We start from the raw sequence: 24690 nt of genomic DNA on the forward strand, positions 1-24690 counted from the left end.
TTTGAATTTCTCCGGGGCTGCAGCGATGCTGCCGTTGTGACGCGGGTTCGCGCCGTTGCTTCAGAGCCGGGAAAGAGGCGTTCGGGTGCGGGAATTGGGTAACGAAAGCTGGATTTATGCGATTTCAGGTTAGGTGTCCTGTCACATTAACGTTGTATCGCTTTCTGTAATCACGCAGAGCTTGAAGATGTCACAGGACGGCGACGATGAGTGGGAGCTGAGCAAGGAGAACGTGCAGCCGCTGCGGCAGGGCCGGGTCATGACCACGCTGCAGGAGGCCCTGGCTCAGCAGGACGCCTCCAGACGCACTGCTGCTCAGATCAGAAAACAGTAAGCCCTACTTTAGCTTTTCCACCTTATTTCCCTGCATTCTCAGTAGCTTTTCTGTGCCTTGTCTACCTGTACTAACCTCCCTGGTGCTTGAGAAATGAACTGAATTTATAGCCTTCATTATGCTGAGGGTGTTGCTGTGGGTGCTGCACTGCATAGGTGACTGTTTTTAGGATAGCAATGGATGGTTTAAACATCAGACTTTAGAGAGGTTCTTTTGTGCTTTTAAATGTGATCAATATGAAGAATACTTAATGCTCATAAGAAGGAGTCTTTGTTTGTTTCTTCCTTTGTGCAATAATCAATTGAAGCAGTGGGCCCCCAGCACAAGGAAGGTGCGTGCCTTATAGAATGAGTCCAGCAGAGGCCACAAAGATTCTCAGAGTGCTGGAGCACCTCTCCTATGAATCATAGAATTATAGAATGGCCTGGGCTGAGAAGGGCCACAATGATCATGTAGTTTCAACCCTCCGCTATGTGCACGGTCACCAACCAGCAGACCAGGCTGCCCAGAGCCACATCCAAACTGGGCTTGAATGCCTCCAGGGAAGGGGCATCCACAGCCTCCTTGGGCAACCTGTTCCAGTGTGTCACCACACTTTCAGTGAAAACTTCCTCCTAACATCTAAACTTCCCCTCTCTCAGTTTAAAACCGCAGGCTGAGGGAGATAGGCTTGTTCAGGCTGGAGAAGGCTGTGAGGAGTCTTGGTTGTGGCCTTCCAGTGCTTGTAGGGAGCTTATAAATGGAAGGGTGGGCAGTTTTTCACCAGGGTAGATGATGATAGGACAATGGGGAATGGTTTTAAACTAAGAGAGAAGATTTAGGTAGATGTTGGGGGAAATTTCACACTGAGAGTGCGGTGAGATGCTGGCACAGGCTGCCCAGAGAGGCTGTGGATGCCCTGTCCCTGGAAAGGCTAAGTTGGATGGGGCCCTGGGCACCTGATCTGATTTAGTGATTGGCAAACCTGCTGGCAATAGGGGAGTTAAAACTTCATGATCTTTAAGGTCCCTTCCAACTGAAGCCATTCTATGATTTCTCAGGAGATAAATGTTTCCTACTACTGTGACAGCACATAGAGATCTGTGCCCTCCATAGCTTGCAGAGACTCTTAAGTGGGCGAAGTCACTTTGGGTTTGGTTACAGTTCTTATGCATTATGCATTCTGTAGTTATATATGATTATATCACTTAAAGGGGGTATCTTGTAACCTATTCAGTTATATTTGTAGTCTCATCTTCTAATACATGTTCCCTGAGGAATCCAAGTTGACTCTGTGAGGAGACTGCATAGATGTGTGTGTTCTGTGCCAGAATTTGACTGAGCTGAACAATTTGGGTGACTCTGTCTAAATATAATAAGTTGAAATGTATGGTATTTTAGATTTTTTTTATTACAGACTGATAAAATGATGTGAATGAGAGGAATGATCATTGTTTACAGAATAGAAAGCATTAATAGTTACACACACCTGTCGTATAGTTAATATGTATATTTTTTTCCTAGGGAATTTGAATCAGAAATCAGATTTTATTCCGGAGATGATCCACTGGATGTCTGGGACAGGTAAGCTTCCTTCTGTTTTCAAAGAAATAATGGAATGATTAGAGCTATGCTCCTGAAATGTTAGACACCCTTATAAAAGCTTAGGAAAATATTATTGTAATTTAATAATAAACTTGCTAAAAGAGAAAATTGTTTTAAAATATGTTATAACCTGCAGTATCTGTTTCAATACTATTCGTAAGCTTTACTTTAGCTCTCGTTGTGTACTTTAACAGAAGCCACGCGTCTTACTCCAAACAGAATTCCTATGAATATGTTCCATCCCTAGGTACATCAAGTGGACCGAGCAAACCTTCCCCCAGGGTGGAAAGGAGTGCAATCTCTCTGCAGTATTGGAAAGGGCAGTGAAAGCTCTCAACAAGCAGCAGAGATACTACCAAGATCCCCGCTATCTAAGTCTCTGGCTCAAATTTGTGAGTGTTTTGAGAAAATCTCGAGTGCTGATTTTTCTTATTTGTCATTTACATAACTATTTTCTTTAACCTTCCAAGTAAAAGTGCAACTAGTGCAATATTAGGAGTTGTCTCTGCAAATTTAATGCTTATTCTGGAATTCTATTTCAAACTTTCAGTGGTATCTTCAGATGTTTCTCAAGGTCATTCTATTTGTATGGTGATATACTCTGTAAAATTTTTTGTTTTGTTTTACAAACAAGCTGGTTTGAGCGAGTGAAGCTTGATTCTGTACATATTCTGGGATTTAAAGATATCTTTTAGGTGTTGTATCTGTCCTGCCAGTCATTTTAACTTGTAACTGCATTGTATCCACATCTAAGTCTTAAGAAAAACCTGTGTGCTCTGGTCTTGCCTTGTTTCTTCATTGATATTTTTAATTGCTGTTCTTGCCTTCTTAAAGGGACTTGTTTCCCTTCTTCACCTAGTTCCTAGACTGCTAATATATGTATATTGTACTTCTAGTAAAGTAACTATTCTCAGGAATGCCAAAATGACATATTTCAGTGATAGAAATATAGGAAAAAAACACTTAAATTCAATACTTGGAATATGTAAGCTAAAATTAAGGGGTAAGTAATACTGACATTCACAGGTATTGTCAGAGGTGTTCCTCATTTGTTTTCTCCTGGTGACTTGCTTTCTTTCTTTCTGTGCACTGTGACATGATACAATAGTATGTCTTGACCTAACAACTGCTGCTGCAAGTCTTGTATTGAAATAAAAGCAATGTTGCAGAGGTGTCAAAAAGCAGACATTGACACCCTTTGAAATACTTGGGTTATTTCAGGGAAATTGCTGTAATGAGCCCTTGGATCTGTACAGTTATCTGCATAGTCAGGAAATTGGTACAACATTGGCACAACTTTATATTACATGGGCAGAAGAACTTGAGGCTCGAGGAAGTTTTAAGAAAGCAGATATGATCTTCCAGGAAGGCCTTAATCGCAGGGCGGAGCCTTTGGATAAACTCCAGTCTCATCACAGGTAAGCTTCCAGCTGAAGAGAAGAGCTTGAAGTAGTTTTGCATGTCTTAGTGGATACCTGTACAGTGAAATTTTTATTGATTTCTCTGATATTCTCAGGCAGTTTCAGACCCGTGTTTCTCGGCAAACACTTCTGGGGCTTGAGGAAGCTGTTGATGAAGAAGATATGGGTCTTCTGGGAACTGAAGAACCTCAGAGAAGCACGCTGGCAGATCTAAAAGGCAGGGGGAAGAAAAAAGTGAGAGCTCCAATTAGTCGTGTAGGAGATGCACTTAAAGGTATGTTCAGTTGCTGAAGCAATGTATTGTTGGAAAACTTACACCCTGTTGTTGAAGAATTTGCACCAAGTGTGATAGGTTAAAGGCTAATTTGGATAAATCTTTCCACTTACAGCCACAAACCAAAACAGAAGTTTCCAGACTCCTCAGCAGCTTTCAAATAATCTGGGCTTTGCTGTGTTTGATGAAAATTCCGCTTCAGCTTCTGGACCTGAGATTCCTGTGCTTACTCCACAGCATTGGACAGAACCACCAGCTCCAAAGGCCAAGGAGAATGAAATCAGCGCGGGACCTTGGAACTCTGGGAGGGTAAGGAGATGCAAAAAGAGGAAGATGTATGTAAGCCAATGTCTTTATCCAATCCCTGAGACAAAGATTGGGTTCTTTCACACTTCACTGGGATTTATTTCTACAGGCAGCTGTAGAACTTTCTAATTTCTTCCTGAAGACTCTCTGGCCCCTGTAATCAAGCTTAACAAGCTGATCTTGCTAGAACAGGTTTTGAAAACTAAAGTTTTCCTGAGTCAAATTACCGGAAAAGTTGGCGGAGTAGGCCTGCCAAATTTTTTGAAGGACAGGAAAACGCTATAAGAAAAAGGGAAAAGCTGAGCGTAAGTTCCTTCTGTACGAAAAGGAGCAAGAATTAAATTCACATCATACAATACAACCCAAATACAAACCAAAGAAAGGACTCATTGCCCAGCTTCTGAAAGTGATACATGTACAGCGCTCTGCAAGTCTGTTTTAGAGTGCTAGTGATGAAAATGGAAGATTGAACATCAAAGGAATTGAATTGTAGCAATTGAATATTTATCCAGACAGTACAGAGATTTGTCAGGAGATGAAAAAAGGGATGACAGAAGGAATGTTTGTTCCAATGGTTTAAACTGATGCATAACAAGATGTAAAAAGGTGCTGTGACAGGTGTTTATTCTTCTTGAGAAATTGTCCACAGTGCTATCTGAAGGAAGTTAATCCTATGAAATCAAATTCTGTTTCATAGGTCCATAGATAACTTCCAGCGTGCTCCTGATATCTGTAGATTAGACAGGAAGAATGGAAGTTATCAGATGATAAAATATGTGCGTAAGGCTTATCAGCACAGAAGTGCTTAAGAATGAAGCTTAGGAACAAAAATTAGAGAAAGAAGCAAAAGGGATGAAATCCATGGCAACTCCAGGAAGAATTGCTGTCAGATAAAACAATTTTACTAAGTAAATTGAGAAGTTTATGGTAAATGATGGGTTTAATTTAGCTGAGAAAAATGAGGAAGAAGACTTATTAACGTAAAATTTATTCTATCATTTGCCTTGTTTCAGGCTGCTTTATGTTTATTCTGATCCCCCAAATGCTTCTAGAGTCTTTAGAGTTTTCTCTGTTCTCACTTTCATAGTTTAACTGAGCTGGAACTAGCTGAGTAGACAGTGTTGTCAGGGCATGCAGGGAGGCAAGAAGGAAGGCTAAGACTCATCTGAAATTAAATCTGGTGAGGGAGGTCAAGGACAAGAAGAAAGGCTTCTTTAAGTATATCAGTAGCAAAAGGAAGACCAGGGGAAATATGGGTCTGCTGCTGAATGAGATGGGTGCCCTGGTAATGGAGTACACTGAAAAGGTGGAGTTAATGAACACCTTTGCTGCAGTCTCTACTGCTAATAACTAACCTTGGGAATCCCAGACCCTTGGGATAAGAATCCGGGGAAAGGAAGATTTCCCCTTGGTCAAGGAGGTCAGAGATTGTCTTGGCAAACCCAGTGCTCGCAAATCCATGGACCCTGAATGCAGAAATGATTGCCAAGCATCTGTCATCTTTGAAAGCTCATGGAGAATGGGAGAGGTACCTGAAGATTGACTGAGGGGCGGTCAGTGTCTACTTCATCCTTCAAAAATTGCGAGGAGGAGGATTCTGGCAGCTACTGACCAGTCAGCTTCACCTCCATCCCTGGGAAGTTAATGGAGCAACTTGTTCTGGTTGTCATCTCCAAGCAATTGGAAGAGAAGACGGTTATCAGGAGCACTCGACATGGAATCCATCAAGGGGAAATCATGTTTGACCGGTCTGGTAGCCTTCTATGATGTGATTACCAGCTGGGTTGATGAGGGGAGAGCAGCAGATATTAATAAGTACATTGACTTTGGCAAGGTTTTTGACACAATATTCTCATAGGTAAGCTTAAGAAGCGTGGGACAAAAGAGTGGGAGGAGAGGTAGATTGAGAACTGGCAAACTTATATAGCTCAGAGGTTGTGACAGGCATTGCAGAGTCAAGCTGGAGACCTGTAACTGTAGTTGGGCTGCTTAGCCTGGAGAAGTCTCAAATGGATCTTATCAATGGTTATAAATGTCTAAAGGACAGGAATCAAGTGGATGAGCCCAAGCTCTTCTCAGTGTTGCCCAGTGGCAGATCAAGGGGCAATGAGCACAAAGTGGAACATAGGAAGTTCTGTACAAACGTGAGGAAACCTTTTTACTTTGGGTGTGATAGACCACCTCTGGAGATACTCAAAACCCAGCCTGGATATTTTCCTGTGTAACGTACTGGAGGAAACTTCCTTACAAAGGGAGTTGGTCTGGAGGATCTCTAGGGGACTCTTCTACCCCTATGATTTATTGATTGTTTAAATCCTCTTCAATGAAATGTTGTTCATTTTGTCTTGTATTACAATGAAAGAATAATCTTTGGTGACTGCTTTGAGGTATTAAAAGCTGCACCTAGGAAAGAGGTTTCTAAGAGTCAGAATGGATAAGTAAACTGCTGTGTGGGAAAGAGAAGCCAATTTGAAATATTCCTACAATGTAACACTTTCTGTCTGAGGACCTAGGAATATTTCAGGTAGGCAGATGTATGTGAGTAGAATGTTATGGGACTCAATGTCATCTGTATTCTCTTTAAATAATAGACTCTAATAGTAGTTAAGGAATTTCTGTGGTGTAGGAATGGCCTCAGAAGAAAACTGAGAAATCTGGAGGTTCTTAGTGGGCAGCAGAAGGGAGAGAATGTTATGATTGAGACAGCTTTGGTTGAATAATAAAGTTGATGGCACTTCTGGAAAACAAGCAAGGAGCAAACGAATACTTTCTTCAACTGGCACTTGTGGAATAACAGAGCCTAGCTACTTATAAGGATGTGCAGGAGTGGTGTGTCTTGTTTTTTTTTTTTTTTTTTTTTTTTTATGCAAGTACCCAACTGGCTGAATCTGTAACTGTTCATGTATTAGAAGAGTGGTTATGTTGTAAATGTGCATCTTGGAGAAGGTTAAACAGTTTGTAAGCTGACAAATGAGTCAAATAGTGGGAAAAAGGGGGATTCCGTTGTTAAGAGAAAGCAAAGTCTGAAATTGAATCTTTAGGCTGCTAACACCTACTTCTCCTTTCTCAGCGTCCTCGCAGCAGCTCAAGTTCTCGTGTAGAAGTGCCTTGTCCAGTGCCCAATTTCACCCCATACGTGGAAGAGTCAGCTCAGCTGCAAGTCATGTGAGTGTTCAGTTTGAAATGAGAATTGCTATCAAAGCTGCTTTGTGCTATTCTGATTCTTTGCCAAATAATCCAGCTTCTAGCTCTAAGGGAATTAAGGTTTCAACCTAGAAGCCCTTAATATTTCAGCTTGATGGCAAAGGCTTCAGTGAAAGGTGCATCAGGACATGAGAAATATTTGACTGTTCATTATGTAGGAGCCAATATACATTTATACATGCTAAAGAGTTTGTTAGTTTAATTCCGTGCACTGCCAGAATATCACAGTTACCTGTCTCAGGATGCTCTTCTCAGTGAAAGCAGCTTCAAATTGACACAGGCTTATTATTGCCACTTTCCGCTGTTTAGGGGACTCTATACTCTGGCTATGTGGAGTTTTATTCTGAAACCAGCTATCAAAGTTTCCATGACAACATTGTTGCTTAGGTTGTGGAGGAGTATGCTGTTTTGCCTGAAATTACCTTCTTGCTCACACAGTGTTCACTGAAATGCTGGTCAGTCCCAGGAAATGGTGTTGCTATGTTTTATTTCAGAATAGGAAAATGCTTTATTTTGCAAAGCTGCTTACCTTTCTTCTGCTGCCTAATGATGGCCATAAAAGCATATTTTGTTCTCTAGAGAGAGACAAGTAGAAAAGAATGTTTGATGTTATGTACTGCTTCCTTGGTTTTGAAGTACATAAAATCTAAGAATGCCGAAAGGTGTCTATCAGCATAGATCTTTCCTGTGGTTTTTGCATGTGGGCTGCAGAGTAGCTTTGACCAAGGGCATACCGTAACTTAAGGGCATACCATAATTTAAGAAAGCTTAAACAGAATATTTTCCAACCAATAAGACTATTTTGGTGGCATTGCTGGCTTCCAGGAGAGAGAATTAGATTTCTTGACATACTGATCTCTCTTAGGTAAATACTAATTTACAGAAGGTAGCATATGTATATGTACAAAATATAGATATAAAATACTTTTTTTTTTTTTTTTAAAGGAAGTATTTCCAGACATGTTTTTTTAGATCAGTTGCTCTTATCACCATTTACTGAAGAACAGATAATTGCAGGAGACATCTGGATTATTACCTGGAAGTTTGTACAAATTGATTCCTCACCCGAAAACTAGCAGGTAGCACTTCCTGAAAGAACTGACAGTATAAGGAAGTGAATATTGTTGGCCCCTTTCACTGCACAAACTCTGTAATTTTTGTAACAAGGAAATTTTTTTTCCCTGTCATTTGGTATGCAGAATATTCTCATTTAGAATTTGCTGCTTATTTTTTCCTTAAGTATTTTATTTTAATCTAAAATGCTAAGCTCAATCTAACTCAAGACCTTTCAAGTCCTGCTGTTTCTTGGAGTGTGTGTGTGTGTATATATATATCATATATATTTTTTTTATCAGGTGAACTGTTTAGCAGGGTGATTAGGGACTTGTATATGTGGTCACATGAATTGATGGAGCTAAAGTAAAAGCATCAATCCAGAATGCACGGTGATTCAGAGTAACGTGAGAATTTCATTTGCTCTTGAGTGGGCCTTAACAACACTTCTTTTTTCCTTTCTCACACCACTCTGACTTTTGTTCCTTTTTATGTGCTATCATTCCACTTTTCTCATTTGTCTTTCAAAAGAACGTCTTTAGATTTGTGCAGCTAGATTCTGAAACCAGCTGTTTTCTCACCTGTACTGTCTCTGCTGTGTTTCAGTGAAGTATGTATAAACCAAGCAATAATTGCTCGTTTTGTTTTGTTTCTCTTCAGGACTCCCTGCAAGATTGAGCCCAGCGTAAACCATGTTTTAAGTGCTCGCAAGCCTGAGAAGGAAGAGGATCCTCTACAGCGGGTGCAGAATCACCATCAGGATAACCAGGAGAAGAAAGAAGTAGTGATGTATTGTAAAGACAAAGGTTATGCTGGAGTGGAAGAATTCTCTTTTGAAGAGATTCGAGCTGAAGTCTACAGAAAGAAAGCAAAACAGAAAGCTGAAGGTATGCTTCAAAATGGAATGACTTCATCTTTCTGAGATGAAATCCTAAAATTGTACTTATTTCTTGTCACTGTATAACAGTATCTATTATTGCAGCTGTTTTTTTTTTCTTCTGGAATAATTATTTAACTAGTCTGAAGTATACCGAAGGTAACGTGACTAACATATAACCCAGGAACTGGGAAAAGCAGACTGGAGGTTTAGCTTCTTTTTAAAGGATTTCAGGCCTTAGCCTGAACGTGAAACGTATGTTGTGCCTTACAAGCTTTTCTTCCTTAGAGGAGATACAGACCATAGCACAGAAAAAGGAAGAAATACAAAAGAAAATTGAGGAACTGGAAAAGAAATTAAAGGAGAAAGAAAACCACAAACAGCAACAATTACATGAGCAGGTATTGTCCTCCTTATTTAGCTGCATTTCTACAAACAGCTGCTATTTCAAAATACCAGAGGAGTAGTATTTTTTTCTTGGTTAGTATGTTTTCCTGTTTGTGAAAGGATATATCAATTTGTTGCACGCATACACTCAGTGTCATCCAGCAAACTAACATTCAGATAAATGTTTCTGAATGTGCTTTCAGAATAGGGCTGTAAATCAAAGACTTCAGGTCTTGTAGTCTACCTAGACAGTGCTTTTTAAGCAGAGCGGGTTGAGATGAGGACAACTAGATAGATAAATAAGGAATGCAATCACTGCTTCCCTTTGGCAGGAAGATGTCTAGCTGTTTCTGGGAAAACAAAGTTTCATCACGTCTAACAGTTACTTGGGAAGTCAGATCTGCAACTCTAACCATCTCTCCCTCCCCCATTCACACTTCATACTTCTTCTGCCAGCTTTTCTTGTTGAGTACAACATCAAATAGAAATGAATGTTGCTTTCAGTTTGGATCAACTGTTCCAACTGTGTCCTCTCCCAGCTTGCTTTGCCCCTGGCAGGACAGCATGAGAAACAGACCTTGATGCTGTGTAAGCATTGTTCAGCAAGAGCTAAAACTAGTATGTTATCAACTCAATGAAATCAAACAAAAAAAAATCCACTACCCACACCAAGCTGTTATTCTGTTGGCAGTTCTTGAAAACCATTTTTTTCTAGTTGCAAATAGCAAGTAAAAGTTTATTACTTTAAAAGTTTTCCTTAACTTACTTATGTCCTTTGGGCTAATAAGATATCTCCTCTCACAGTCTCCCTCCCTCTCCCCGACACAGTTCTCACTTCTAAAACCTTTGGAATAAATGTTTTTAAATGATGAAATGCAGAATATTCTGTATTTGATGTAAGCTGTGGAAGTGCTTGTTAACAATTGCAGCATAACTAAAATCTCCTGTTTCAAAATAAATAAATAAATACATAAAATGGGGTTGCAAGGAGTAAAATCTATTCATCCACTAAGCAGTGGATGCTTTCTTATGCCAGCAAATTAAGTGCAAATAAAAGCATCCAAAAATAATTATTAATCTGTCAGTGCTCTAATAACCCATCTGGGATTATTATAGCATTCTTGGAATATTGTTGCATGGTTTATCATTACATCATTGTAGAATCAAAAATATAGTTTTGTTTCTACAGCCAACAGAGGTAACAAAGCTGTCAGCGCCTTTGGGACTACAAGAACGTACTTTATCCGGTGTGACAGAACTTGGGATGAAACAGCCTCACTTGCAAAGGTAATGTAGAGGGTTTTCTTTGCCAGCAGTGAGCATTTCTGGGTACGACTCACTGTAAGTAATGTAGAACACTGTTTCCCCAGAAAGAGTGGATGTATCCTTAGGTGTCTGCCTGTAACCGGAATCTGAACTGAAGTTATGTGAAAATAGGTTGTTTGTCTGAGAATAAACTTCATTTTTTATGAGTAGCATAGGTCATCTTTGATTTCTTTTTGTGAAGTTTTCTTGTGTTTTGTGAGTGTGTAAAATACAAAAATAAATTTATATCTTGTTCACAGTGAATGCTGCTTCTCAGAAGATATTCAGCCACATAAACTGTCTCGTTCTGAGGGTAAGGATTTAAATGTACTGAGAATGAGAAGACTGCGTTGAAGAGAACGGGTTCTTTGATGTGAATAGCAGAACTGTAGCAAGCAAAAAGCAATAGCCTTTTTGAGTTAGAATGAAAATAAGAATGTGCTAGAGGCTAGTGCCATTAAGCAAATCTCAACGATAGACCCAGCACTTAAGGGCTTGAGAACTTTCATTGTTTCAGAGGACTTTAAAGCATGAGAGCATTTTTCTCTTTTAATAGCTGAAGAACTTTCTTCTTACTTGTGTATGCAGTCTTCAGGAGTTTAAAACTCATGTTAAAATTTATACTATCTTTAGTTATTTCCTCTGCGGGTTTCATAGCGGGAAGCAATTAGAAATTGCATTTAATTTTGTTGGGAAGGATGAATGCTGAAAAACTTACTTTTGACTGGAATTGACTCCTGTTGCTATTGACAGAAGTCAAGTCTCTTGATTCGTGCCCTGATTTGGAAGGAGGAAGTGTATTTTCTGACTCTGAGGATGAACAGGAAGATCAGAGAGATAAAGCCAACCTTGGAAAAAAAGGTAAAAATTAAGCATATTCTAGAAAAAAAAAAAACAACAAGCTGGCTGGAACAGTGGTAAAAGGGGAGTTCTTCAACATGACAAATCCAAACCTTTTATTAAAGTTTATTTAAATATCAGCTTCATAAGCTCTTGCTGGGACTAGTATTTTTAAGATTGTCTTAAACCTTTTGAGTTGCGTTTTGTAGAATCACAGAATGGCCAGGGTTGGAAGGGACCTCAAGGATCACAAAGCTCCAACCCCCTGCCACATGCAGGGCCACCAACCTCTGCATTTAATACCAGACCAGGCTGCCAGGGCCCCATCCAGCCTGGCCTTGAATGCCTCCAGGGATGGAGCATCCACTTCCTCTCTGGGCAGCTGTTCCAGCACCTCACCACTTTCTCTGTGAAGAACTTCCTCCTGACATCCAAACTAAATCTTCCTCCTTCAGCTTAAAACTGTTTCCCCTTGTCTTGCTGTTATCTACCCTTTCAGGAGTTGGCTCCCCTCCTGTTAATACTGTTAGTCCTGTTAGTACTGGATACTGGGTATTTGATACACAGTTGTGGAAAAAGGTGTTGATATAAGAAAAGCTCTTGTTTTTTTCCTTATAGATGCAGTGTTCCTCCCCCCGCCAGATCCTGCTATGTTTTTCTCTATATTTGATGAATCATCTACTTCAGCAAACCAAAATATAAGGTAGAATTATTCATGACCTAGATTTTAGAGGGAGGGGGGGGGGGAGGTAAAACAGAAGTATCAAACTACTTTCTCTAACACCTGACTTACAGGCTCTTACTTATATGGTTGTGGGCTTTTTTATTTGTATTTTTTTTTTTTCTCTTTGTGCTACTTGTGATGCCTGTAATGAAGGGACATTGTCCTGCTGTTCCTCTTAGGTTTGGAACTATTCAGAATGTTTTGTAAGCTTTCTTTATTCTGGAGAGCATATATTATGGTTTACTGTAGTTATGGAGTAGAAAGTTGTAGGTTGAAATATTCAATAGATAAAACTCTTGACAAGAGTCTGTAGTATTCCAACCTTCAACAAATATTTAATGCCATATAACTCTTAGTCATTCTACAGATCATGCCCAGAAAACTGCTCGGCGCCCTCTTGCTGTTCGCAAAACTTCAGATTCTATCACTGCGAAAGAAAACATACCACCAGAAGCCTGTGTAAGGAAACAGCTGACACTGTGGTAGATCTCCTGTCTAGGAGAAATGGGAATAGGGCATTCTACTGCTGAACTGAGTGAAACTGGCTGGACTAACCTGAGATAAGCAAGGATCCTAAGTCACTGCCTAGCATGGCAATTGAATTGGGTGATGTTCATAGAAGTGTAGAATCATTTTAAAATTGCACTGGAAAATTCATGTTTATATTAGGCCTTAAGGTGGCTGTTACGATAATGATAAGGAATCCTCCTAAATTTTAAGCAACAGATTAATGGCCAGGACTCTTCACTCCAAAATTTTAAGAAGTTGTATGTTTGAGTACAACTTCTAAACACTGTCTCCGACTCATCCATTTTCTTGCTACTCATCCACACAAACATCTCAGATTCTGTCACTTGGAGAGCTGCATATTTGACTTTTCTAAACCTCTGTACTTGTTTCTTAAGCTGTTGTGATTCCTCTTCTTTGTATGCGAGTTTTGCAGATTTGTAAAGCTTTCAGAGGCAGAAGTTGCTGTCTCACTAAGGATTTAACTACTGCATGCTGCAATGTATCTTTAGACTGGTTCTGGAAATCTTACTTTAAACAGTGAGAGGATTTTATTTTGAACTGAGAAGGATTTTACAGACAGTTGCAATATGAAATACAAGTAGAGTTTAAGTAATTCATGGAAAGCTTCGTGTTAAATTTGGTTCTAGAGTCAGCATGGATGTCTGCTTACTTTAGTTTTCACGTATGCCTTTCCATGGCCAACATTTTAGTCAGCACATAAATAATACGCTTGTAATTGAACTGAGAAGCACTTCTGGGGTGTTAGAGCAAGCAGCCTTTAAGTATGTGGCATCTCTGCAATGCTTTAGAATGTAATTCTGATGGGCTTTCTAGTTGGGGTGGGAAACACATGCAAGTAGATTACAGTTAGGTTTCAATAACTCGATTGGAATAAATGATGTAAATGGAGTGTGCAAAGACTGAGTGTCAGAGTCAAGCTGGAAGGTGATGGGGTGGAAGACAGGGAAGAAAAATGCTTTTCATATTGATGAGGTGAGGGATAACTGTGGGACTGGAATGACTAGAAGAGTCAGCAGGAGGGGGTTGAAGACGGTAAAGAAATAACACGGTATATGGGAGGTACTTGACTAGTTTAAAACCCCAGTGAATAAATTTTATTCTTATACTTGTAGATAAGCTTAAAAAAGAGCAGATGTGACTTAATGTGACAGATTTAATATTTGCTTGTATGACATGTCATGGGTTCCTTTTCTCTTGGAAGGAAGTTACTTTTGAAGCACATCTTGGCAGAACTTCTGAATTTCCCAATGGAGAGAGAGGAGAAGTGGAAGACAGCTTTTCAGTTTTAAATTAGAAATGTATGTATAATTTGACATAAAAGCTACAGGCTTTTCAATCTTCTTCTACCTGTTTCAGGATGAGCAGCATGGAATTGAACCTTTGACTGAAGATGCAATTGTGACAGGCTCCTACAAGCACAAAAGCCTTTGTGCCAACCCAGAAGACACGTGTGACTTTGTTAGGGCTGCCCATCTGGCCTCAACTCCCTTTCATGGGGTGGTAGCTCAGAGAGTCCCAGCTCCTGCTTATTCACAGAGTGTTCTAAAGGAAGACTGTCCAGAACCCAAGAGTGCACCTCTGGATGAGAAAACACCAGTTTGTGAGGCAACATACAGCGAAGCTCTCTGTGTAAATAAACTGAGGTAATTAATAGCACTACACTGCAAGCTGTTTTTCCTGTGTCTTGTCGGTTGTGATTTTACTACTGTTTTTGAAGAAATTATTTTCTTTTACAGTGAATGCTGTTTCCCTAGGTCATGGTCCATTTTGCTCTGAGCAGTTTTGAGCAGTAACAGGAAACTTGTTTAGCTTTCCAGCATTGCTGTTGAGGGACTTGACTCTATACTTTTTCTACCAGTTAGTTTGTGAAGAATTTCTTAAATATATTCTGTCTTTGTAACCGGGGATAAAAAGATGACTAATTGTTTTTTTTTTTTTGTACTTGTTGGTTTCATTGGTCATTTTAATATATAGAAATGGATTGGGTGAGCATATCTGAGATTTCCTCTACAGAGAAAGAAAGAAGGAAAGAAAAAATTGCTAAATAGCCTGCTGTTTCTTACATCTGTAAAGAAGAGAGCACCTGTTTTATGGTATCTTCTTAGTTCACAACTGAATTTGATGTGCTAGTTGTTAGTATGTAAACATGTTTACCAAGCTGAAGGTGTTTGTTTACTTGGCAAGTTTCCTGGAAGCCATGCTGATTATAATTAGGAGGGAAGAGCAAGAATGATTCTTCGTTAGCTAAGGGAGGAATAAAGATTCAGTGCATCTCCTATTGTACTAGTCATATTTAATGGAAGAGTCATTTGTAGACAGAGATTCTGAACATAAGCTGGTGGAAGCAGACTTGAGGTTTCAACATAGCTGTCCATTTTCCAGTAAGGCTGGGAACAGACTTTTTTCTACAAGAAGTCTGGGAACACGAAATATACTTTCAGTAGGCTGCAGTGATTTAAACCCTGCATTTTTTGAAAGTCTGAGTAGATGATGTCTTTGTTTACAGCCCAATCATGGAAGCAAGTCTGGAGGATACTCGTTTGTCGGGTTCTTCTGTCTCTTCAGGATCTTCTCTTTCCTCTGTTACACAAATATCCACAATTAAATACCTGCACATCCCTGAGAAACTGGAACTTGCTCAGAGCTTGCCTGCTGAACTAATTGCTGATTCTGGAGGTACCAGAAAATTTTGGCTACAAGAAAATGTGAAACTAAGAGCTTTGTTTCTTGTTACAGATCTTTGTTAAAGCTTAGAATAGGAATGGTCAGAGCCTTCAAAACCTAGCCAGTATAATTAAGCTTGTATTATTTTCAGAGTGTTTAATCTGCTTTGTCTTTTGATTTCAATTTATGACATTTTAATTAAAACTATGTGTTTGGAAGTTCTTAGTGTATCTACTTTTGGGAACAATGTTATTGTATGGATATAGACCAGGTGATCCAACAAGTCTGTTGTACTGCTCATATTCCATAATGAAGTTTGCTCAGAACCTGGAATCAGAGTAAAAAATAAGCATGCTTAACATAGGGTCATGGTTGAAACCTGTTAACTGCACTGCGACTATTACTAGTTTATAGTGTTTAAGAAAGGAAGTTGGCAGAAACCTTTAGTGCTTTTGTGTTTTGCTCTGCCTGATTTTGAAGGCCAACACTTCTCAGGCTTTGTATAGATGGATTCATCTATTGAATGACATCTTCTGTTCTGCCATGCAGGAAAAACAAGCTCAGAACTGCACATAGTTTTCTTGAAGGTTTTCTGGGAAGTGTAAACCGTTAAATTCTTGTTGCAGAGAGCACCAGATTTGGTGTCCAACTTTTTCCTAAATAAAAACCCTACTGTATTCAAAGAAGTTAATTACAATCAAACCCTTCATTTAAAAATCACAAACTGATTGTCTGCTCTAGATACAGATTTTAGAAAAGGACTGTTAGTTCGAAAAATAATGGATTTGGATTGTACTGGGGCTGCACAGATGAATCTCATCTAATTCATAGCTTTCTTTCTCACAAAAGGAATGTTTTACAGTACGTTAATGGTAGTGTTGCTGAAACCTCGTAATGAGGTACTGTGTAAGGCAGTTTCAAAGATAAGTTATGTTCGTTTTGTAGAATAATGAAACTACTGGGAACAGATTACTATACTTGCAAATGGAAAGCCAATATCCAGGTAGATTTTTTTTTCTCAACAGAAGCTTTTCAGAGTCTCAATACTCCTATTGGGTTGATCTGTTTTTACTGTCTTTCTAGGTGATGGTACAACTCAGTTGTTGTGGAATGCTGAACAGCGTAAAAAGCTTCTAGATCCCATGCCAGAGTCACTGACTGCTTCTCCACGTTTTCATTTGGAGACTGGATCTCTGCCTGTCATTGAGTTTGAGAAAGACATTGAGCTAGGTAGGTATCCCAGACACTGGGGAGTGCAAGGGACCTCACTTATCTTGTAATTGGTTTGAAATGCACTTTTTATTCAGCCACAGTTTTATGTGGTGAAGATGGGGAACAGAATGAATGTATCCATAGTATGTTATATACAGAATGAACGTGTACATATTTGGACATATGCTTGCTGTGATGGCTCATGAATGTGAAATTTCATAACAGGAAATGAGACTTACTGTATCAAACGGGAATATTGGACCAATGAAGAATACAAAATGCTTTTTGCTATTCCAGTGAACTTTCTTCAATTAGATGCAAAGGGATTTGCCATAAAGGTAAGATAACGCTTTTGTGCATGAAGTGTGAAATGTTAAATTCATATCATGAGATATACGATATACATTAACTTCATCGTGATTTCAGGAATGCCACACGTAAGATTTGCCATACCTCGTGTCCTCTCACTGATACAGATTGAAGGTTTCTGACTGTGGAAAAAATGTTCCTTGATAAAGCGGTGTTTAAAAAAGGGAAAGAAGGATATGAACAACTTTTGCTTTAATCCTGAAACAAATGTTCTTATGTATCCTCTTGTAGGTGTATTCTCAGGCTGTTCCTTGGGATTTTTATATCATGCTTCAACTACAGGAGCGTTTGAATGCTGACTTTGACCAAAGCTTCAGTGAAAACTGTAGCTGTTTCTTGTACCAAGACGGCTGTGCTATTCTGCACAGGAATATAAATCGCTTCACACTTGGGGTCAGTACAGATAAAGTACAGCTGTAGGAGGCCATGAACACTTCCATAGGGTACCATCAGTGAATTTCAGGCACTGCTGACTGAGTAAATGCATTTCTGCAATCTAGATCTTATATTTTGTTTTACCTACATATAAATTAAGATTGTCTATTCTAGTTTTAGTTAGAACTGTTTTCTGAGTTGTAGATCATGTGCTGCTTTGGGAAAAAAGCAGTTCTTCACTATTTTTTATTCGTAAGTGATAAACAATCTGAGCCAAGAACTCTGTAACTTTTGCATTTAACACTACTTACGGTTTAGCTTGGCATCTTTTAATGAGTTCCAGTCTGCTTTTGAAAGGTCACAGCACTTTAGTGCCTCGTTCAAGGATTTACATTTTAAATAAAGTCTAGAAAGTTCTCTTTGGATTGTTGCATATAAATTAAATAGGTTATAAATAAAACAGTAATTTCAGCCTTCAGTTCAATTTCCTCCTCCTGAGCTTTTGTCCTCTTCTGAGTAATAGCGTCTTCTGCGAGCTCATGGTTACTTTCTGTCTATACTGTTCATGGGCAAAATCTGGTTTTACTGAATTTAGGGTAGGACCATTATCTCTGTACAGATGAGTGGGGTAAGAGGGGGTGGAAAGGTGAGCTATAAATATTTGTTAATCTGAGGTAGAATGGCATATAAATGCATGTTTATTTCCTGTTTTCAGGATGTTATTTTTGGCTGCAAGTCCATTAAAGACGAAGTTATTCTACTAGTTGTTTATAATCTTCTGGGTGTGGTAGAGAAGCTCCACAAAGCAGAGATTGTCCATGGAGATCTGAGACCAGAAATATTCTTTCTGGGAGACAGGTTAGGTTATGTGTATGAATCGAATCAACCTTTCTTTCACAGTCTGCCTCCTTCCAAGAAATGGTGTAGAATGATGCTGTAAAATGCATATGATACTAAGTAAAATGTTTTTTGTCAGTGTTCCCAAATTTCTGCTTTACAAACATACCAGACAGCTAACTGAATGTCGTAAATGACTTGGTCCTGCATAAAACAAGAAATTAGAAGACAGAACATGTGATCTGTTTATATTAGTGGCTTGGCAGTATACTGCCCTCTACACAAGTACTTTCCCTCCCAGCCTTTCAGTTTGTGCTCACTGGTGTGTAGACGAGGAAAGGTTTAATGAAGTATTATAATATTTAAGTCTTTCTCATGTAAAAGGATTTTGAATTCCTGAAGGAGAGGGAAAAGTGCTAGAAACAAGCTTACTTTCCTGTTCCGCTAACTATGTTTCAGAGAACTGTGGTGAATATAAAAGCTGCAACATCTGTAACCCATTAGTATTTCTTATTGCTTACTCTGGAGATACTGGTATCAGCTTCAGGCTGCCAGCTGCTTTCCCTTTCACATGCTGTTTGTTCAGAAGTAGTTCTTAAGCTAACCATGAGAGGGAAGTATTGCCATAGATAAAGCTCACATATACTACACATGGGTTTTGTTTTTTTTTTTTAAAGTTGTATTTCTTCCTGCTTGATTTGTTTTCTTTCTCAGGATCTGTGATCCATTTGCTAATAATGAGATGACAAGAGCTCTGAAGATAGTGGATTTCTCTCACAGTCTGGATTTAAGACTGCAGTCTCACGTAAGCTTACTCAGCAGCTTTCCAATATCTCAGACCCCTCATGGACAGCAGCTTCTGGCGAAAAGTTGCCTTCCTTATCAGGTAAATACATCTGGCAGGGTATCTTAGTGTCTGTGTTTCCTTTTCAAAATCTTTGTATTTAAAAGAACTTATGGGAAACTTAAATACTGAATAAAGAGAATTTATCATCTGATTTGTTTTTGGCTTTAACTGAAGGGACTTAGCAACTCCAGAACAGTGCTGCTGAGTGTCTGTGACTGCTCTATCTATTTAAGAGTGTAGAGTTAAACCAGAATTCTACTTTTGAAGAAGTTGTACTGCTTAACTCCTGAAGATTCTAATGCAAAGACCAATTCATAATTAAATGTGTAAAAGCACAATATTAGAAATCTGTAGTGGACTGCCGGAATCAAATGAAATTGAACTTTGTTGTTACTTGCAGGCAGACTTGATTGGCGTTGCAGATATAGCCCATTTGATGCTGTTTGGTGAGCATGTCCAGGTCTATCAGGAGAACTCCATTTGGAAGATCAGCCAAAATGTATCCAAGTAAGTCTGTTTTCAGAGGAGGCTGCTGTGAAGGAATGTACTTCCTTCAATTTCCTTCATTTTCTTTACAGTTGTAAAAAGCTTAGAACACAGATTTTAGATAAGTGCTGTGAAGGCTTAATTTTTGAAACTCACACACTGCATGAATCTGGAGTAGCTTTAGTGCAATGCAGGTGGCAGTTTTAAGCTGAATAAGGGCTGTACAGGCCAGTTACAATGTTGATCGTTTATTTTGCTTGCCTTTCAGACCTGACTGTCTTAGTCTCCCTTCTGACTTGACAGGCCAAGCTTTGGAAGTGTGAGGGTAGTGAGGAAAAAAAATTGCATGGGCATTTTGCTTTAGAAATGGTGATTTGGATTTTCTGCATTCTTCATTCTAGGCTCTATTGAAGGGCTAAAACACTAAGCCACTGCTTTTCTTTCTACAACATCTGCAGAAGCAATATTAATCTTATACATGTACAGGAAGGAAAACCAATTAAGGCAACCACTTTTTGGGAAGTGATGGTTTTTGTCCTCAGTTATTAATTAGTACTGCTCCCTTTTAGATGCATGTTTTGGCTACAAAACTGTCTTCATACACCTTTTATTTATTCTTACACAAAATGCTTATTTATTTCACTAGTCATATCCTATAGAATTTCTCGGCCTTAGCATTTCCTTAGGATTTTCCAGAGCTCTGCTCATAACAGAAATTTCCTGAGAACGGTCTGCATTCAGGATCGTGGTATATTAGCTATAGTCAGTTTAGATGTCCTTCTGTAACCATTTCTTCAAGAAAACCTGCTGCAGATTTGGGATTTGTCCAGTTCCCTAGCAACCTGCATTACTTACGCTTCTTAGTTTGTTGTAGTCAACCATTAGGGGGGAAAAAAAAAATCTAATTTCAAGCTTTGTGCAGGGATATAAAAGCTCTCCCCTCTTTACTTTACATTTGTTTTTTTACACACAGTGATACCAGTAGTTACAAAGCTATAGCAAGCTTCTGCTGAATATTGACCATACATGCAGTGTTGTATGCTGTAGCTAGGGATATTGTATGCACTAGGCACAAAATCACCAGGAGTAATTCATCTCTGTGGTTATGAATATCAGTGATTTATAGGTTGGCAGTAAACCTGCATTTTATAATGCTTTAGTTTCAGAAATACTGAGGGGAAAACACAGCAGCTAAGCTCTTGATGGAAACTGGCTTTTGTTCTCTACTGTCTTTGAGTAAATCTGACGCCCTGAGAAGTAGAATTCCCATACATTCATTTCTCTCAGGACGCAATCTTTTTTTTTTTTTTTTTTTTTTTTTTTCTTTTTGTGATGCTTTGTTGGGATGGTAGGATACAATTCTGGTAAGTGTTGTTTTTTATATCTCATATTCTTTCTTGGATTTTTTTCATTCTACAAGAGATGAAATTGAGCTATAGCAGGTGAAGCCAAACAAGGCCTGAGCTAAGAAAGGATGTTAGGGACCTCATCTGGGTGTGGATATTGAGGAAAAATAGCAGTAACTCTGGTAACTGGACTGGGATGATGTGAGTAGTGGGTGTAGAAATAAATAGTGTGGAAGGGTTGGCCTGACCATTATGGGGAGTTTAGAAAGGAGGGGTCAGCTGAAAGGAATTTGGGTCAAAGCTGTGGACTTGAATTGAAAGAAAAGAGGTTTTGGGTGGAGGTGGGGTACAGAGATGCTTGAGTAGAAAGGGCACTGAGAGCTGTGAGGGGTTAGAGGAATTTTAAGGAAGGAGAAGGCAAAGCTTGGGCATATGTTTTTAACACTGAACCCAGCTTGTAGTGGTTCATCTTTTACTTAGATATATTAGTTTATGAATTCTTTTTTTGAAATTGTCAATAGAAATAAAGAATTTAACCTTTCCGTTCTGGTGGTGATGGTTTTTTTTTTTTTTTTTTTTTTTTTTACATTGCTACTAAAATGGAAGAAAGGATGAATGATTTCTTGCAATTCTTGATACTGAAAACCTTAAGCACTTATCAGTTCAGTCCAGCAGGCTTGTATGTATCAACAGCATCAATGGGGCAGTTCATTACGCAGGAATGAGCAATCTGTACAGAATCTTTTTTGTTTGTCAGATTCTACATTCACGCTTAGATCTTTCGGTGTGTCTGGTTCTTATTAACAGCTGATGACTTTTCCTCCACTCAATTTAAAGCTTTCATTAAGTTCTCAAGTAATCTTTGGCAAGTTAGTTTACTGCTGCAGGATGTCTTCATCAACCAGAACTGCCTGTGCAGTGAAAGGGCTTCACTCTGAGAGGAGTCAGTTGATGGATATTCATTAATGCTGTGTTTTATCCTTGCAAGTCAAGAATTGTAAAACAAGGTGCAACAATGGCCTTGGAGGGCTAATGGTGCTCAAAGCAACACCCCTTCGCCTTCAGAAGCTGACAGAATGAATACCAATTGCTTAATTTGAGGTATTAAATATTTCTGGGAAGGTAGAATGTAAATTCTGATCAAGTTCTTTTCGTTCTTGAGTATTAATATAAGGCTGACTTAATCTCTTTTTTAGGGAAGTGGAGTTTCAACATGTTACTGTTATTAGAGGATGAGTACAGAGACATTTTGGTTCCAACAGTGTTGGTTTTTTTTTTTTCTTTTTTTCTTTTTTTTTTTCTTTTCAGTTTTTCTATTTTCACCACGTTATTTTAGGGAGCTTCATCTGTGCAGGCTGATAAAAGTTATCATGAAGAAGCTGTTTGAAGTTCTAGACTATTTTTATCACTCAGTTCCTTAAACATCCCTACCAACACATAACATCTTCTGCTGTGTGTCTTACTTGCTGGGAAGGAAATAGCCTCCTGTCTTTTGGGTTCTGTATGACTGCATTATCTTAAAAAATGTAAGAGTTATCAGTGTAATAGACAATCTGGCTTGAACTGAGACTGTGGCTGCTGTTCTGAGTCACTTGCACAAAATAGAGGCTGATAATTTCTTCAGAAGCCACTGTAACTCCTGGCTTAAAGTCACGAGCTGCGCAGTCTGTAGTCTTCAGTGCGACGCTGAAAGACAAAACAGTAGCTCTCATACCAGTTCTCTTTGCATTTTATGAGTCACTTTGCCTTTTTATTCAAACTGTAAGTCTATATCTGTGAAACAGAGGGTTTATTAATTGCCTTTGAAATACTTCTGTAGGAGAACTCTGGAAGAAAGAAAGAGGGGTGAAATAAGGGAGTTAAATCTGGCTCTAAGCCACACATCAGGTATGCTAGGACAAGTAACTGTAAAAAAGTTTTAGAGCTGTGAAACTATGCACAAGCCTACTGGGGAAAGAGAAAGGAACCCAAACAAACTGAACTATATTGTTAGTTTTCATATTATTTCCGTGTGAGTGAAAATACTGTTTTAGACCTGGTCTTCCCAGGGCGTTTAATGCTGAATTTAAATGGAAGTATTGACTAATGAGTCACGTGTGCGTACTCGTTTCACTGAAAGTTTCTTGGTTTATTTTAGGACTGTTGGCTGTGATTTCTGGGATAAATTTTTCCGGCAAATTCTGAATGCAGATGGTAAGTCCACAGTGCTGCTGCTGAGAGGATTGAGAGAGGAAATAAGTGACATGTTTGACAGCTGCTTCCAAGAACATCTTTGTGAATCCTTAGCAGCGCTGGGAGATGCATTGTGCCTCGAGAAGTTCTGATTTCACAGAGGAGTAATCTGTTCTGTATTATAGAGGGGAAGTTGTTGTTAACATCTTTATTTTTTTCAACTGTAAGCATGAGCAGTGATTGTAGCCAATTCTACAGTACTTCACACAGGAGTCACCAAAGAGTATCACATCAGTGCCTAGATATCCTGAAACTGTTACGTGACCTAGTCTGTGCCCACGCAGTTTGCCAGGAAAAATAGATTGTCCCAACTGTCCCCCTACTCCTTTGTTATAGTTCCTTAAAAATGTTTTAGTGCCTTGTTCATGCTGCGTTCCCAGAAGTTCTCAGTCCTACATTTAGGTTGTCTGTAGTACTGTTTTTTATCATTTTTTCCTTAATAAAGTTGTATCTTGTTTGCAACTCTGTCTCTTAAGCGTTCCTGTCAGATTGTTCAAAAGGTTTGATTTACTGTCCACTTTGGCCTTGCTGGGAATTGTCTTCAACTACTAGGTGTGAAAGCATCTCACTTAGTGGCAGCTTTCATAACCATGCGGAATTTCCTGGACATTTCTACTTGAAATATGCTCTCATGGATGATCATCACAGGAAAATAATGAAGACATAAGTGGAAAAAGGTGCATAGTTACATTTTTCTCTCTCAAAGCATGTTTTATCTATTCTCACAAGGGGCTAGAGTTACTGACTGGATTGGAAATCTTTCAGAAATCTTGCAGACTATTTGCTATACATGCTGATGATATTGCAGGTATTTGTGGAAGCTTTTGGACATACATGTTTGTGTTACCCTTTTATATGCTGCATTACTGAAACCAGTACTAAGGCCTGTAATAATTCAAGACTGAACAGAATATACAGGATCCAAGGTGAAGGTGCAGTATAGCTTATGTGCAGTGGAACTTCTCAGATGCATGGTTTACTTCTCATACTTTCTCCCACATATGTACAAGTAGAATGCTACACCAATAGTAATTCTTTTAGTAACAAACAAGCTAGCTTTAGATGCTTGCTTTGTTTTGTTAAATTCTCTGACCATGATTCTGTTTGATTACCACTTGCTTGACTGTTATCTCTAAATTCTATTCTGAAACTTCTGTTCTGAAGTTGTTACAAACCACTTTCTGCTTTCCTGTTCTTCCTGCCTGTGCTAATGCTTGTGCTTTGACGTGTTCTTGCTCTTCCAGGTCCCTCATGTTTTCTTCATAGTTCTTTTCAAGCTAATGTAAACCACTGAAGAATGTTTTGTCCATTGATGCCTCAAATAATGCTTTCTGTAGTACAGGTTGACCATCCATGGAGCAAGTAGATCAAATAATGACCTTTTTTCAGCCGGAGGCTGGGACAAAGATCACTGCTAAAATAAACAGAAGCTATGTGTTGAACTAACTGTTGTCAGCTGGAGATGAATTTGCATGTTTTTCT

General features: G+C 39.0%; 1 protein-coding gene across 2 annotated transcripts; it reads left to right on the forward strand.

The window, feature by feature from the left end:
- Positions 1 to 23670, forward strand: BUB1B (BUB1 mitotic checkpoint serine/threonine kinase B). 2 transcript variants are annotated; one of them, XM_052694961.1, is made up of 24 exons: positions 1 to 85; positions 179 to 330; positions 1838 to 1897; positions 2166 to 2310; positions 3140 to 3336; positions 3435 to 3613; positions 3729 to 3922; positions 6990 to 7084; positions 8837 to 9063; positions 9342 to 9454; positions 10630 to 10727; positions 11006 to 11058; positions 11499 to 11606; positions 12204 to 12288; positions 12666 to 12768; positions 14197 to 14483; positions 15347 to 15516; positions 16588 to 16734; positions 16942 to 17054; positions 17317 to 17478; positions 18176 to 18318; positions 19012 to 19183; positions 19545 to 19651; positions 23114 to 23670. In XM_052694961.1, the coding sequence occupies exons 2-24, from the start codon at positions 188 to 190 to the stop codon at positions 23298 to 23300; spliced, it is 3288 nt and encodes a 1095-aa protein (XP_052550921.1). In that variant the 5' UTR covers positions 1 to 85; positions 179 to 187; the 3' UTR covers positions 23301 to 23670. The 2 variants fall into 2 exon arrangements, with proteins under 2 accessions (XP_052550921.1, XP_052550922.1); XM_052694962.1 differs by having other exon boundaries at positions 9 to 98.
- The last annotated feature ends 1020 nt before the right edge of the window (positions 23671 to 24690 follow it).

This window comes from Tympanuchus pallidicinctus, unplaced genomic scaffold, assembly GCF_026119805.1.
Source record: "Tympanuchus pallidicinctus isolate F22 unplaced genomic scaffold, pur_lepc_1.0 scaffold3, whole genome shotgun sequence".
NCBI classification, from domain to species: domain Eukaryota; kingdom Metazoa; phylum Chordata; class Aves; order Galliformes; family Phasianidae; genus Tympanuchus; species Tympanuchus pallidicinctus.

What these genes read in the sequence shown, in the direction of transcription:
- BUB1B (XM_052694961.1), top strand. Translation starts at nt 188, where the DNA reads ATGTCACAGGACGGCGACGATGAGTGGGAGCTGAGCAAGGAGAACGTG. An exon ending in TGTAGGAGATGCACTTAAAG is followed by an intron (nt 3,614 to 3,728) that starts GTATGTTCAGTT and finishes TTCCACTTACAG; the next exon opens with CCACAAACCAAAACAGAAGT. An exon ending in CAAAGGGATTTGCCATAAAG is followed by an intron (nt 17,055 to 17,316) that starts GTAAGATAACGC and finishes ATCCTCTTGTAG; the next exon opens with GTGTATTCTCAGGCTGTTCC.